This window comes from Geotrypetes seraphini, chromosome 2, assembly GCF_902459505.1.
Source record: "Geotrypetes seraphini chromosome 2, aGeoSer1.1, whole genome shotgun sequence".
In the NCBI taxonomy this organism is placed as follows: domain Eukaryota; kingdom Metazoa; phylum Chordata; class Amphibia; order Gymnophiona; family Dermophiidae; genus Geotrypetes; species Geotrypetes seraphini.
This window is the reverse complement of record NC_047085.1, coordinates 496,408,653-496,425,065: the sequence shown is the minus strand read 5'-3', so window position 1 is coordinate 496,425,065 and position 16,413 is coordinate 496,408,653. Positions and strand designations below refer to the sequence as shown.

The following is a 16,413-nucleotide window of genomic DNA, read 5'->3' as shown; positions in this document are numbered from 1 at the left end:
CTTTAGCCTAGGGCAGGGGTGTCAAAGTCCCTCCTCAAGGGCCGCAATCCAGTCGGGTTTTCAGGATTTCCCCAATGAATATGCATGACATCTATTTGCATGCACTGCTTTCATGGTATGCTAATAGATCTCATGCATATTCATTGGGGGGAATCCTGAAAATCCGACTGGATTGCGGCCCTCGAGGAGGGGACTTTGACACCCCTGGCCTAGGGTTACCATATGGCTCTAGAAAAAGGAGGACGGATTGAGACATCCAGGTTTTACTTCCATTGCTTTCAATGACAGTAAAACTCCGCTGTCTCTATCGGTCCTCCTTACTTCTATTGCTTTCAGTGAAAGAAAAACCTGAATATTTCAATCCATCCTCTTTTTTTCTGAAGCCATATGGTAACTCTACTTTAGCCTATCTACAGTATATTCTAAAACAGGAATTTTCAACCCAGTCCTCGAGACACACCCAGCCAGTCTGGTTTTCAAGATATCCACAATGAATATGCGTGAGTAAAATTTGCATGCACTACCTCCATCATATGCAGATCTATCTCATACATATTCATTGTGGGTATCCTGAAGACCTGACTAGTTGGGTGTAGAAACTCTGTTTAAAATGGTACCTCTTTTTTCCTCTATTTCCCTGCTCATTCCCTTTGATTTTCTGCTCTCTTTCCCTCCCTTCCATACAAAATAAATGCAGCTCTTGCTGTTGACATGACTGTAGCTCTTAACAGGGTTTGCAATAGACTGGAATTCCAGTTTGAATGAGATGTGTTCCTGGATATAAAATAAATCTAAATTTTGTTAACCTCTTTATTTATTTTTTTGTAACAGATTAATGAGCTGTATCCAGTCTCTGCGGCTATCATACTGAAAAATGTTGTGGCCAGCCCCCCAGTCGTCACTTTAGAAGCAGATAAATTGACCATGCTCCTCAATTCTTCTATTGATATAATTGTGAAACCACTCAATGTTGATGCCAAATCCCTGCTGGTCCTGAAAGTTGTAAGTTGACCTGTCCATGTATCATCGCCTCCTATGCTCTCCTGAGCTTCTCTGGTTCAAGATCTTGATGCAATAATGGCAAGACAATTGCAAGACTGTTGAGATATATCTCTTTTTTTATCCTATGTCATCAGGGTTCGGGAGTCAACTTTACATGATCTTAGAGCTATGGTGGCATGGCTGGGTTTATGTGTATTGTGATCCCTAAATTGTAACATTTAAAAAGGCCCCTGTTCTGTTAAGTAAATTTATGGTTTAATAGTTTTTAATGCTAGTGAAGCATGAGGCTTCTTCTGACGTAAGGGCCTATGTTGGAGCTTATTTAGCTTATACGAGGTGCATAAATAGGGCCCTGTGTGGTGGATTTGATGATGCAGAGACTACAAGATCTAGGAATTATGAGAGTATCCTCGATTGGCTTCTGCTCTTTATAAAAGTCTCTTAAAGTCAAATTAAGGAATCAGATGAAAGAGAGGTCAAGTAGGTGTTCCTCAAGGGTCCCTATTGTCACCCATACTGGTCTATGCATTTCTTTATTCCTTGGGTTGGGTTGTCAGGCATTTAGGTGTCAAATTTATCTATGCAGATGACATTAAGAGGAGAAATTATCAATCTGGCTACCTTTTTGATGTTAACCCCAGTTATTAGTCATAGTAACATAGTAGATGACAGCAGATAAAGAACCAAATGGTCCGTCTAGTCTGCCCAACTTATTTCAATCTAAAAATTTGTTGGGGGTTTTTTTCTTCATCTTCCAAGTTTCCAAGTTTATTATAAAATTTGATTAATTGCCTATTCCAAATTTTAAGCGATGTACAGTTAAAAATTACAGAATCGAGGGAAAAAGACATGACTAACAAAACTATTACTAAACATATTAAAATTCAATAAATACATACAAGGTCCAACATAGGGAGAGTTTAGAGAAGAAATACAATTTAAGTCAAAAAGGAACGATTAAGGTAAATAACACATTGGGAAAGGGGAGAGACACTCATTATAATATTAAGGATGAATTAAAGGCATAGGCAATTCATTTAATCCTTAAATGCATCTTTAAAAAGAAAGCCCTTAAGTTTACTCTTAAATTTATCCAAAACCCTTTCTTCTCTTAAATAAATTGGAAGGGCATTCCAAGCTTGAGGAGCCGTAACCAAGAAGATAGATTGACGCCGTGTATTAATAACTTTTAAAAAAGGGACGACCAATTGATGCTGGTCATTTGACCGTAGTACTCTCGATGTAGTATATGGAATCAAAACTTTATGAATGAATGCTGGGGTTTTAATATTAGCTATTTCTGGGCAAGAATCCAATGCTCTGCCCAGTACTGTGCTTAGGTTCCAACTACTGAAGTCTCTGTCAAAGCTCACTCCAGTCCATCTACACCCTCCCAGCCACTGAAGCCCTTCCCAGCCCTACCTCTACCAAACGGCCATATACAGACACAGACCGTGCAAGTCTACCCAGTACTGGCCTTAGTTCTTCAATATTTACTATTATTTTCTGATTCTAGATCCTCTGTGGTCATCCTACACTTTTTTGAACTCCATCACCGTTTTCTTCTCCACTACCTCTCTCGGGAGCGCATTCTAGGCATCTTCCACCCCTCAACCTCAAATTATGTCCTCTGGTTTTACCATTTTCCTTTTTCTGGAAAAGATTTTGTTCTACATTAATACCTTTCAAGTAGTTGAACGTCTGAATCATATCCCCCTGTCCCTCCTTTCCTCTAAAGTATACATATTCAGGGCTTCCAGTCTCTCCTTATGCGTCTTTTGGCGCAAACCACCTATCATTTTCGTCTCCCTCCTCTAGAGCGCTTCAAGCCTTCTTGTATCCTAGATCTCACTGCATAAAATGAGACCTGTGCTTAAATAGCACCAGGTAGCAGTAAAATGACACATCTTATAACATTTATAACTATGTCTCTCAGTTTGATTACTGAGGGATACCTGGGTGAAAACTATATGGCGGTATAGAAGAATAAAGTTATTATTATTATATATTTTTTGAAAAATATTAAAGATACAAGATTAGATGTTATCCAATTATAAAGACATCATTTTAGAATGACAAAATTTTATGGTTGGAGGACCCCAAAAATCTTTATTTACTAAGAAATTAGTGATAGGCTTTCCCTCTGAAGTCACCTCCTGCTCCCATGACCCGGAAGTGATTTCAGAGGAGAGCAGGCTGGAGAAGATTTAAAAGAGGTACAGGGAGGGGGAGAGCACGGTGTGTTTGTGTGTGGGGTGGGAGCAGAGAGGTGCCACTGCCCCCACCAAGATGACACCTAGGGCATCCCCCCCCCCCCCACTAAGGCTGAGAACTTTTCAGCACTCCCTTGTAGTACAAGCCTCACAGTTAATAGCAAGGGCCTATCAGACAAGATGCAAGAAGACAGACAAGATTAGAAACAGGAAGGCACACCCACCCCATGAGGAAACACAAGGGACGCGGACACTGTTCCTCCTACAGTCAGGGAGGCTCATGCCCGGCCCTGGTTAATCCAGACTGCCCGCTGGTCCCTCACAGCCTGGCAGTCTTCTATGGTGATGAACCAGGACCGTCAGGACTGGTTCAGCCCAGATCCCTACACTGACTGACTTCTTCTTCTCTTTATAGGATATCCCTTTGAGTATTACCCTTAAAGTTGTCCATGGGAAGCTTTTTTCCACTGCAAATCTGATCAGGTAATTGCATGTGTTTTGTTTTCTCTCATGTTAGCAGTAAGCAGATCACCCAAGGCTCCCTTCTCAAAAACGGAAACTGCCATCTGCCTATGGATTCTTGTTTATTTATTAAATTTTCTATACCATTCTCCCAAGGGAGCTCAGAACGGTTTACATGAATTTATTCAGATACTCAAGCATTTTTTCCCTGTCTGTCCCGGCAGGCTCACAATCTATCTAATGTACTTGCGTCAATGGGGAGATTAAGTGATTTGCCCAGGGTCACAAGGAGCAGCATGGGTTTGAACCCACAACCTCAGGGTGCTGAGGCTGTAGCTTTAACCATTGCACTGCACACTCCCCTGCTTTGCTGCGTCTATCTTTTGTAGACTATAAGGGGGTAATATTTTTGAAAATATCACACTTACCTATCATTTAGGTCAGGGGTCTCCAAACCTTTTGCCACAAGGGCCACATTGGGTACTTCAGCACTTTTCAGCGTGCCATAGTAAAAAAAAAAAAAGATAATAACTCTTATGGACAATTAACTGTAATGACTAGTAATGAACTTCCAGATTCTTTTTTTTTTTTTTTTTTTTGAATTGTCTTTATTAGCAATTGCAAAGGGAACATACAACCAGGAATGGGGAGAGCATGAAAAAACAGAGCAGTCAGAGAAAACAACAAGTGAAAACTATGACAGCAGATGGTTCATAGTACAGAAACCCTGTGGCTGGATGCCCCAACACAATTGACATTTTTAAGTACAAAAACCCTCCAAGCAAACACACACAAACCCCAAACACCCGGCCTCAAGCCGCAACAATCATACAGCAAATACCCCACAGTCATACCCCCAAACAACCAAACACACCCGAACACACACAAGTGCAGCCACCCATGGGAGTATCAAAGAGAGAGCGCCATCCACACCAAGAAGAACAATCAAGTCATGGGGTCCGTGTCCTCCGGTTCCGAACTGGGACATAAAGTTAAAGCCCACTTCTATAGATCTTGATAACACCGGAGGGCAAGAGTCCCAGACCTGGAGATGCTTTGAAGTTCATACCGCCCTACCTCAGCGAAACGCGCAATCCACTGCAGGAAAGAGGCCACTGAATCATCCACCCAATGCTGCAACAGGAGCTTTTTTGCCACCAAGACAGCCATGTAAAGAACCCTGCACTGGGGAAGCATAAGCCCTCCCTCAATCAAATTGCGTTGATCTCCCAATAGCAGGAAACCATAGTTCCAGGGCACATCATGTTGAATAATGCGTTCCATAAATGGAAGAACTCGTAGCCATAAGGCGGAAGAAGGGCATTCCAAAAAATGGTATGTAAGGGTACCTAAAGAGCGATTACATTTAGTACAAACTGCTCCCTCCCAGAGGCCCATGCAAGCCCCCTGTGCCCTGGAGATATAAGCTCGATGCAGAATTTTAAATTGCATTTCTCTAAAATCCGTGGAGCCCCCAAGGCTTGCACAGTGGCCAAAAGATCAAGAAATGCCTGGGATCCAGCGTAATGTCAAGCTCTGATTGCAACTGGGAAGCCAATCGATTAATAGATCCCAGATCCGAAGCATTCTTCAGAATCCAATACCAGGTGGCTAATTTGTTGAAAGCAGGCAGCACCTGAAAGAACTGAACAGCCAAGGGACCACAGAGCCAAGCATTCCCCAATTTACGACCAAGGGACAAATAGTAATGCCGGGCTTGAAGGTAAGCCCAGAAGTGAGTCTGGGGCAGGTGCCAGTGGGCTTGCAGTTGGGCAAAAGTAGGAAAATGACCCCCCCCCCCACGGTGAGGAAATCCTGAAGGGTTCTACACCCTCTCCGCTCCCACTGTTGAAACCAAGAATGGTCCACTTCCGGTGGAAAGTCGACATTCCCATTCAATTGCAACAAAAGGGAAGCTGCCGGAGTTTTTCCCTGCCGACGTCGCCACCACCGCCACGCACACCGCAGGGGTAGAAGAAATGCAAACTTAGCCCCCCCATCCCCCGGGATAACAGACAGCAAAGTGTGAAGAAGGGACAGAACCGAATGGGGGGCGCACCAGGATTCCACCCATCCCCGGGGAGAGAATTTATAACAACCCAACCAACCTTCATGGATAAAACGAAACAGAGCTGCGACGTTATAATATTGAAGATCAGGAAGGTTCAAACCGCCCCTAGATTTATCCAAAGCCAAAGTGGCATAGCAAATCCTGGCTCGCTTATGACGCCAAATGAAGGAGGAGATTATAGAACTAAACAGGCGCACCTCTTTATCAGTAACCCAAAGGGGTATAGTCTGCAAGGGATACAGAATCTTGGGGAAAAGTATCATCTTAGATAGAGCCACACGACCCCAAACTCCCAGCAAAAGATCTCTCCATTCATCACACAAAAGCTGGATCGCATCCAAATGACGCTGCACATTATATTGGTACAAAAGCTTGAGATCGGGGCTTCAATACACACCAAGGTAACGCCTCGGCCCCTGCACCAGTGGTATCTCTAGGCCCGCATGCCAGGTCTCCACCCTAGGGGACCGTAATGGGAGAAGTTCAGATTTATCGCAATTGATTCTCAGGCTAGAAAGATCTCCAAAGGAGCGAACAAGAGCAAGGACCTGCCCCAGATCCCGTCGAGGTTGGTCAAGATAAAGGAGAATATCATCGGCAAAGAGATTAATGTGACTTTCCTTATCCCCAAGGAGAATGCCCCGAAGAGTCAGATCACCGCGAATCCTAGCAGCCAATGGTTCAATAACTAACACAAAAAGTAACGGGGACAACAGGCAGCCCTGTCGCGTCCCCCTTCCCAAAGCAAATGGTTCAGTGAACTGACCATTTACTAAAAGTCTGGCTTGCAGTCTGTGGTATGCAGCCTATGCCTGCTAGGTGTGTCCGTAGAACAGAGTCTAGTTTAAAGGCAAACCCTTTCCCTAGTGATTCAAGTAAACCTCTTATTGATCCTCCTGATGTTGTTTCTCCCTTGCTCTCTAGAGGGAGTCAGAGAGCACGAGTGCAGAGCGCCCATCCCCCTCTCAGGCCCAGGGTTGCTGATAGGAAATACTTCCCACCTGAGGGTTAGGGGCGGGGCTGCAAACTAGTTGCCCAGAGAGGAAGGCTCCTGGGGAATAGGTTAAAAGGAGGAGAGGCACAGGACAGGGAGGAGAGCTCAGGGCTGGGAGATCCTGATAGCGGTTCTCCACTAGAATGTATGGAGCTGGTGGAAGCCGGAGAAGAATCTTCTTTCAAGGAGAATGAAGAACCTCAAGCCATGGAAATTGACCCGGATTCATCTGCTGCTCCAGTGAGTGAGATTCTGCCAATGGAAGTTTGCTTCATGGAAGGCAAGCCGCTCGTGGAATAAAAGTGAGTAGCTGTGACCTTATTGTATGTAGGACTTCCAAGGTTATGTTATGCCTTGTAGGAGCTTTAGAAACCCAGAGCTCCAGAAGATTTGAAAGACTCATGTGAAGGTGTTTTATTTTTGGTTTCTCTTTCATGAGAAAAGGACTGTATCCAGCCCAGGTAGTGGGGGTTCGCCTCAAGTATTTTGTGGTGGGATAGTGGGCCTGTTTGGCAGTTTATCAACACGTGAAGCGCACTACCTGCCCAGCATTCTAGCAGCTGGGTAAGTCACAGCCGTAGCTCTGACTAGTGCTGTGGTAGTCAATTTAAGAACTGTTTGTATTTTGAATAATTTTTTTTTTTTTCATTGCTTGGAAATGAGTAGGGGCTGAAGCCAATAGCCTGAAGCTTAGAAAAAGACTTGATCTTTTGAACATTTCCACTTTGGGACAGTTTGCTGTTTTGTTTTGTTTCTTGCTACCATTGTTTGGGGACTATCTGCTAAACGCATGAAACATCCTGACCGAGTTTTTGTTTAAGTTCCAGTGGAAGAATAAATTCTGAATTGATTTAAGCAACAACACTTTCCTGGTGTGGCAGTATTTTTCTTCCATTAATTTTCCTTGTGCAGCCCTCCGCGGCTCACAAGAGCACAACTCCCTTGTCCCAGCCGCTCAGGGCCCATTGTCCTGAGCCGGTTGGTGACAGGTCGTATATATAAGCTACAAATCCATTGATGAATAGAGCCCTGAATGCCAAACTGACGCAAAACCCAGAAGAGATATTGCCAGGAGATGCTATCAAATGCGTTCTCCATGTCCAATCCTACAATAGCCGATTCTCCCTCCAGTCCACGTCTGGAATGAAGGGCCATCATAGCACGAGCTAGATTCATCGACACATAGCGGCCTGGCAAAAATCCGGCCTCATGGTCCTCATGGATCAATAGCGGCAAAAATGCATTCAATCTATGTGCCAAGATCGCGGCGAAGAGCTTAGCATCTTGATTAAGAAGAGAAATAGGCCGATAGGACCCCCACCTGGGCCAGATCCTTGTCCAGTTTAGGCAAAAGCACAACGTGGGCCATATTAGGGGTCCCTAAACCCTGCTCCTCGGAGAGCACATTAAACGCCTCCACCAAGGCAGGGGAGACCTGATCTGACAATATCTTGTAGTACTCAGAGCCAAACCCATCAGGGCCAAGTGCTTTAGTTAACTTGAGCTTCTTAATACCAAGCTGCACCTCCCCAGGAGTAATAGGTACATTCAATTTCTCCAACTGATCAACCGTCAGTTTAGGAAATGTGAGCCCCTGAAAGAAAGCATCTCTATCAGAGTCTGAGAATGGTCAGTTAGCATATAGAGATTCATAAAAGTGAATGAATTTTGTTGAATCTGCTGCTCCTGGGTGAAATGATTATCCTTCTTGTCCTGATTAGAAAAAATAACCTGGCGTGTGCGCGAAGGTCAGACCAGATTGGCCAACAGACGCCCTATCTTACCCCCCCAGGAATACAATTTATACTGTTGGAAATAAATATCTCAGGAGGCCCTCTGCGTTAAAATGGTATCAATCTGTTGCCGTACGGTCAGCAGGCGAAGTTTATCATCCGCAGAAAGGGAAATGCAATGGCGCACCCTCAATTGTTGAAGCTCCCCCAATAGAGCCAATAAATCAGCATCCAATTTCTTTCACTTGCGAGAAGGATAAGCAATAATTAACCCCCGCAGAACCGCCTTGGAGGCCTCCCAAAATGTCACCGGCTGGACATCATCAGTATTATTATGATAACTATACTCCAACCACTGCTCTCGAAGATATTTATGAAAGTCTAGATCTCTATAGAGGTAACACGGAAATTTCCAATGCCTTTCACCCGACTCCGGCGTAAACTCAAGTTCCATGACAACTGGTGAGTGATCCGATAAGGGAACCTCCTCAATGTCTATCCCAGACACTCTGGGGAGCAGAGAGAGTGAGACCAACAGGTAGTCCAACCGGGCATATACATTGTGGGGATGCGAGTAAAATGTATAGGTGCATTCCGATGGATGCAAAATCCTCCAGGTGTCCAATAACTGCAACTGGCTAAGCAAAAAAATTTACCCCCTTGGCCCCATGGTCTCTTGCCCCCTCCTTCGCCAGACTACAGTCCAAAGTAGGATCTATAGTGATATTAAAGTCCCCTCCCACCAGTGGCTGGTAATTTGGATACATGGCTATCTTTGCAAGCAAAGCTGAAAAAAATTTGATTATACACATTAGGAGCATACAAATTGCATAATAACCAGCTGTGCTCCCATAATTCCCCCAACACTATAACATATCGTCCCTCTTGGTCATGGAGGACTTTATGAATGTGGAAGGGCAGTTGTTTATGAATAAGTATTGCAACCCCTCGTTTCCGGGTACCAAAGGAGGAAGAACAGACCTCACCCACCCAATCCCTTCGAAGCTTGAGATGTTCAGCCGGCGAGAGATGGGTTTCCTGCACAAAAGCAATATCCGTCCCCCTCCTCCTGAACCAGGTCAGAACCTTCTTCCTCTTAACAGGAGAATGGATCTCGTCCACATTTAAAGTGGCTATAGTCAACTTAGTCATGTAGGAAAAATGCCCCCGGATGTAATAGTAGATAACAAAACTTTAGAGTTTTGTTGGGAGCTAGGCCTCCCATCCAGAGTAACTGGGGAGTGGCACCCCAGAAGATCCCAATTGTCTCCAGAGCAGGACAAATTCCTCCCAGGTAGGCTCTACCACAACACGTCCAACCCTCCCCCCTAACCACATGCGCACCCACCACACATACCAGCACTCACACACACCAATCACCGCCTCCCAGTCCCACTCACATACCCCTCCCGCTCTCAGGCCCAACCGAACCCACCCCCTCCCCCAGAGAAAGCCATCTCCGGAGGCCCCCCACAACCCCAGCCCCCAACAGAAACTAAGAACAAAAAACTGCGCTCCCAAAGACTGGAGCAACCTAAAGTCCAGGTCCGAACTCCCGTGGACCCACAGTCTCCCACAGAAACAGCTACTGCTAGTACGGTATGGAAGTCAGCCCTCTCTCTTTGGGGCCCAGGAGCCTCTCACCAGCAGTCCAGACCAAAAAAGTACCAACAGTGATAAGCTGCATAAGGTGGGAGCGAAAGGCGGGAGCGAGGACCAGAGGCAGGAGCGAGGACCAGAAACAGACCAGTGTCACTGGGCGGAACACTAGGCCCGGAACATCCCGAACTGGGCAACTCACCCCCATTCATGTTAACAGAATCCAGGCGGAGTTGTCCTCAACAGCCCAGGGTAACCAAGAAATGGCGCAAACAGGTGAAGTCCTCTGAGGAAAAAGCACGGAAGGCGAATGGCAGAATTAAACACTTGGATCAGCCGCCGGTGCTCCACTGTCTGCTATCGCAGGCAGAGAGTCCAGAAAATGCTGTGCGGCTGCTCTGTCGGTGAAAGTTTGGGGCTACCCTTCTCTCCAGATGTGCAGAGACGCCGGATATATAAGCGCAAACCTTATTCCCCGCCAATGAAGCGCGGTACATAGAGGTGCCATTTCCTTGCGAAGGGATGCCACGTGCAGTGAGTAATCATTGAACAGCAACAGCCTTTTCCCTTCGTATTCCAACTGACCCGATTTCCAAAAGGCTTGCATGATGAGCTCTTTTCCCTCCAATTGATGTAGTGCGCTATCGCTGCTCAGGAACGATTGTTATCCCCCGAGCGTTGACCCAAGCGATGTGCTCGTTCACAGAGGAAACCAGCCACTGGTGGTTCTAAACTGAGCCAAGATGGGAGCCAGACCTGAAAGAAATGATATAAATCTTGGTCTGCCCGGAATTCTGGAAGCCCCATCACTCTTATATTATTCCGGTGCTGGAAAGTTAGTCCAATTGGCGCATTTCCGCAGAATTCTTCCGCGGACCGGATAAAATCATATCAACCCGCGGGCCCTACACACACACACATTGACACATTGACTCACACACTGACACACACACACACACACACACTGGCACACACACACACACACACACACATTGACACTCTGTAGAACACTGAGATCATCAGCCTTGAGGTATGGGATTAGCATGTGTAAGCGATGAGGTGACAATGACCAGCATTTAACTCTTAATTTTTCTTTTGTTTCTCCAGGGATTTCTCTTTAAGAGTCCAAACATCTGCTGTAGGCGCTGTAGATGTGAGTTTTGAAGAGTCCTGGGCAGTAGGGATGGGGGTGGGGGGGGGGTTTGTATCCCATAATGACTTGAAGGAATGTTTTTGTCAGTAGAAATGATTGAAATAACTTCGCTTTCAGAGACAAAAGAGTCTTTAAACCACAATTTGGGAAATTTGGAAATTTCCCCCAAAGTGGCATTTAGTGCATTGAAATGTGATCATTTGCGCGCCGACAATGGAGGGCAGACAATTCGGCGCAAGACACCAGCGTGCCACGGGAAAACTTAGTTTTAAAGAGCTCCGAAGCGGGGTGTGAGTGGGGAAACACCCCCCCACACACACACACTTTACTGCATAGTGTTAGCGCTGCTGTTGGGGGGGGGTTTGGGGAGTTGGAACCCTCCATTATAGAGAAAACTGAACTTTTTCTGATTTTTTTCGGGAAAAGTTCAGTTTTCTCTATAAAGTGCGGGGTTGCACCCCCCCATCCCTCCCAACGTCAGCGCGAACAGTATGCAGTAAAGTGTGGGGGGGTCCCCCCACACCCCCCCGTCGGAGCTCTTTAAAACTAAGTTTTCCCGCGGCGCGCTTGTGTCTTGCGCCAAATTGTCAGCGCTCGATTGTCGGCATGCGATTGTCCCGTCACCGTTAGATGGCCTCCTATCCTTTCATGTAGAAGCATAGGGCTAGATTCACTAAGCAAATCGATTGTGTACCGATCGGTTTGTGACCCCTTTGCGACCCAATTTCCCTCCAACCTGATTCACTAACCTGTGTGCCGACCATCCTTCAATCCGCGCATGCAAATGAGGGGGAACGGCATGCAAATGATGGCAGGCAAAACCCTGCAACACCGACTGGGCTGGCCGATCACAAACAAGCGAATGCTGAGGATCAGTCGCTCAGGTCTTTTCCGACTGCCCTGCCATGTGCCGCCCTGCTCTCTGCCCTGTCAACCCCGATCTCTTGCCGCCCTGACACTCCTGCAGCCCCGACTCGTTTAACTTTTCCAGTGCATTTTGAGCTAGCCTTCTTTTATCCCCCTAATTTGAAACTCAACTTAGCATTGATTCTGTTTAATATAGCCACAATTAAAATTAGAATTGGATTAGCTTGAGTGAAAAAACCCCAACTAATTGTTAAATTTGTATTTTGACTCACCCGCCGCCCCAAACTCCTGCCTGCCCTGACTCTCCCACCCTTCCCCGCAGTGCAAGCCCATGGTTTTTTAATCCACGGGCTTAAAGTGGGTTAAAACCACAGGCTCCAAAAAAGTTTTATAAAGAAAATAAAGAAATTCTCTGCCGGGCTCGGAGGGCCAGCGCATGCGCAGAACATCTACAGATTTGCATGAGGGCGATTTGTGAATCAGCCCCCCCCCCAAGACACGGATTGGATCGGATCTGTGCCCTTAGTGAATCTAGCCCATAGAAACATGACAGCAGATAAAGGCTAAATGGCCCGTCTAGTCTGCCCAGCCGCAGTAACAATTATCTCTTTCTCTCTCTGAGAGATCCCAAGTGCCTATTCCAGGCCCTTTTGAAATCAGACAGTCTCTATTTCCACCACCTCTTCCGGGAGACTGTTCCACGCATCTACCACCCTTTCTGTCTCTGATCTTTATTTATTTATATTGATTTATATTCTGTCCTCCGAGAAGAGCTCAGAATGGGTTATACATGCTTACATAGATAATACAGAAATTATGAAAGGTTGGTCAATGTTGAGACCTCCTTGTGATTTTCCCAACTATTCTTATTTATATATAGTATCTTTTCACAGACCCTCAGAAATGCCACCAGCCACTCAAATGCATATCATAGTGGTTGGATTTATACATTAATTCCTCACCGGGTCAATCCAACTATTTTTTAAATTTTTTATATTGATGATTTTCAAAAAGTGCATCAGTGCATAGATAAAACTTTTTATAAATATAAAGCTAATACTTAACTTAGCTTAGCTTAGGTGGTCCATTCTAAGGGATCCTGTCACCGACATGTTTCACCCTGCTCGGATTTAATCAGGGTTGTAATCCCTCAATTAGAGTTGGTTTCCCACAACGCGACCACTCCCAAGATTTCAAAATCAAATGTTTTTGTAAATGCTTAGATCTTGACGTTGCATTTTTCTTCCTTGTTTGATGTTTCAAAAAATGAAAAAAAAAAAAGAAATAGGCAATGCAACTATCTTTTTAAACACTCAACCAATCATAACTCTTGATTATATCAATTTGCCTTTTATTAGGTGTAATCTTAAATCAAACCAGTCTCTAGTGATTAATAAAGCACAAAGTAACCCTGTCTTCTTACAAATATCGAGTAATTATGGTATAGAGGTGCCGCAATCCCAGTGCTTCTGCTGTGACACCAGATGTGCTCCTTTTTCAGGTCTCTGCGCTGCAAAGTCTAGTAGGCAATACCCTGAAATATGCGTACCTGCAGCTGTTAAATGGTAATTAGTCATGCATGTCTTCTTATTTTTGCCGCACCATATGGCCTGGAGGGATTCTTAAGCCTACCAATGCCAGAGCACGGAGAGCGAATTCTGAATATTTTCTTTCTGATTTTAGAGGCCCTGGGTGTTGGCCTGACTCTGCCCAATCTGCTCAACGTGGACCTAACTGATCCCACCATTACCATCTACCAGGTAAGCGTTTAGAACAGTGTCCTGCAAACTTTCTCGAGCCATGGCACATGAAAGGTAGTGGCCGCGGCTTGAGGCGCCTGGAAGTGTGCGGACGTCGCCGTCATGACATCACATGCATGTCGATATCCATACGTGTGCAAAGGCCCTCCAGACAGGCCCTGAGATGCCAGTGTGTGTGTGTGTGTGTTGGGGGGGGCGTGCCAGCAGGCAAGAGGGCCGGAGAGGAGAGGCGCTGGTGCCCACTGATTGGCTACCATGACAGGCATGTCCTATAGACAGTCAGCCAACGACACTCTTCTATCCCAGTGTACCGCGGCACACCTGAAATCTCAGGAGGCATCCTGTCCCGGCAACTGTTAATCATCCCGTTTCCCTCCCGCCTCCCAGATCCATTGCAGGCCTCCCATGGTGGTCCAGCTCTCTATCAGGTGAATTATGTGTTTGGGTATTCCCATTTGCACTAGGGTTCTCCATAGTTTATTGTAATCCACACAGTCAAAAGCTTTGCTGTAGTCAATGAAGCATGACGCTGACAGCACAAGTTCTCCCTACTTCCATCATCTGCCCCTTCTCTCTCTCTCTTGTCCCCACTTCCATCATCTGCCCCCTTCTCTCTCTTTCTCCACCCCAGGCAATTCCATCACATTATCCTGCCCCCTTGCCCCCATCCAGCATGTGGGAAAGCAGCAGCAGTGGTGCGGAGGTGAGGGCCCTCACCACTACTGCTGCTTTCCCATATGCGCCTGATGCTGATGGCACAAGTTCTCCCCACTTTCAACATCTGCCCCCTTCTCTCTCTCTCTCCCTTCTCTCAACTTCCATCATCTGCCCCCTTCTCCAGTCCCTACTTCCTTCATCTGCTGGGACAGGCCGGGACAGGGCAGGCAGGTATAGTGGCTGGCAGGCAGGGTCCCGCCCCCGTACCTTTTTAAAATTCCAGCAGAGGCCTCCCCCTCCCTTTTGTTAACTCCTCCTGATCTCTTCTGGCAGCAGCAGAGCAGCGTACAAGGCAGGTGCATGCTGCCTGGTCCTGCGCTGCTCCCTGAATGGCTGCAGTCAGTTCTCGCAAGTCCCGCAGGGGGGTTCTGCTGGAATTTAAAAAAGATATGGGAAGAATTTAAAAAAGGTACCGGGGAGGGGAGCTCCACCAGAATTAAAAAAGGTACAGTATTTATTGTTTGCCCTCCTTCAGCAAGCCCCTCTGACAAGTTTGGGCCCTAGGCACCTGCCTACTGGGCCTACCCGTTAATCCTGCCCTGGGAACAGCAGTGGGATTTGGACTTTGCACTCAAGAATAGCAAGCCTAGTGCTCTAACCACTAAGCTACTCCTCCACTTCGCTTATGTGGTGGAGGTCTGAGTGCTTTTCCATTTATCACTGAACCATGACATCTACTTGCAAGGAGCCCCAGAAGTCATAGTCTGCTTCAGGACCTAAGTTGATTAATGTTATGCATTGAAATACAATCATTGGGAATTGAAAGTATGTTAGTTATCACCAGAAAAAAAAAATCATTTTAAGGATCATGAGTGGACCAAAGAGAAAACTGAAACAAGTGGGACATGTCAAGAGCCTATCTTTAGTTCTTATGGTTTTGTCTTCTTTAAGGGCTTTGTCTTGCTGTGTTTTGTCCTTCAATGACTCCTCTGAATTGAAGACAAGTTTTGGCGATGGTGTCCATGTGGAAATTTGTGCGACCAACTTCTGCTGGATTCCTGCAGACAGAAATGATATGCAGCATCCCCACTCTGAGCCTTTCATCTTCCCTGCCATTGGAAATATAATGAATATAGCTCTACATTACTTGGAATGTCAGGCTTTGAATCATCATTGCTTATAGTACCGTGTTTCCCTGAAAATAAGACCTATCCCGAAAATAAGCCCTAGTTGGATCGAACCCCAAAGCCCCTCCTGAATGTCACCAAAACTCCCTCACTCCATCCCCGACACTAGTGCTACCTGATTCGATGAAAAAATTCAGACTCGTCAATTCAGTGACCCCCCCACCCCCACACTAGTGAGACCTGACATACCTCAGCTCCAAGGCCTCCAAAATCAGCAGCGGCATCAGCGCTCTGAATGGGCTGCTTTGCTGCCTTCCCCGCTGGGGCACTGATCATCAGTGATGTATGTCAGTCTCACGGTGGGAGGGTTGGTGGGGTTCTGCTGCACAGGGGGCTGGAAGGGATAGAAAGATGCTACACAAAGGGATGGGAGAGAGGGTCAGTGGGGTTCTGCTGCACAGGGGGATGGGAGGGAGGGCTAGAAAGATGCTGCACAAGAGGACGGTTGAGAGGGTTGGTGGGGTTCTGCACAGGGAGGGATAGAAAGATGCTGCACAAGGGGACAGGTGAGAGGATCGGTGGGATTCTGGTGCACAGGCGGATGAGAGGGAGGGATAGAACGATGCTACACAAGGGGATGGGTAATAGGGTCGGTGGGGTTCTGCTTCACAGGGGGGATGGGAAGGATAGAAAGATGCTACACAAGGGGACGGGTGAGGGTCAGTGGGGTTCTGCTGCACAGGGGGATGGGAAGGAGGGATAGAAAGATGCTGCA

The 16,413-nt window shown here is 46.3% G+C and overlaps 1 protein-coding gene across 2 annotated transcripts in view; it reads left to right on the top strand.

Moving 5' to 3' along the window:
• LOC117354436 (BPI fold-containing family B member 4-like) overlaps positions 1-16,095 on the top strand; it is an 87,446-nt gene extending 71,351 nt beyond the window's left edge. For both annotated transcript variants that reach the window (XM_033931970.1, XM_033931971.1), the window contains 6 exons: positions 832-1,002; positions 3,631-3,698; positions 11,182-11,227; positions 13,596-13,659; positions 13,778-13,854; positions 15,463-16,095. In XM_033931970.1, coding sequence (XP_033787861.1) covers positions 832-1,002; positions 3,631-3,698; positions 11,182-11,227; positions 13,596-13,659; positions 13,778-13,854; positions 15,463-15,495 — 459 coding nt within the window. In that variant the 3' untranslated portion in view covers positions 15,496-16,095. The remainder of the gene's footprint in view (positions 1-831; positions 1,003-3,630; positions 3,699-11,181; positions 11,228-13,595; positions 13,660-13,777; positions 13,855-15,462) is intronic.
• Positions 16,096-16,413: the final 318 nt, after the last annotated feature.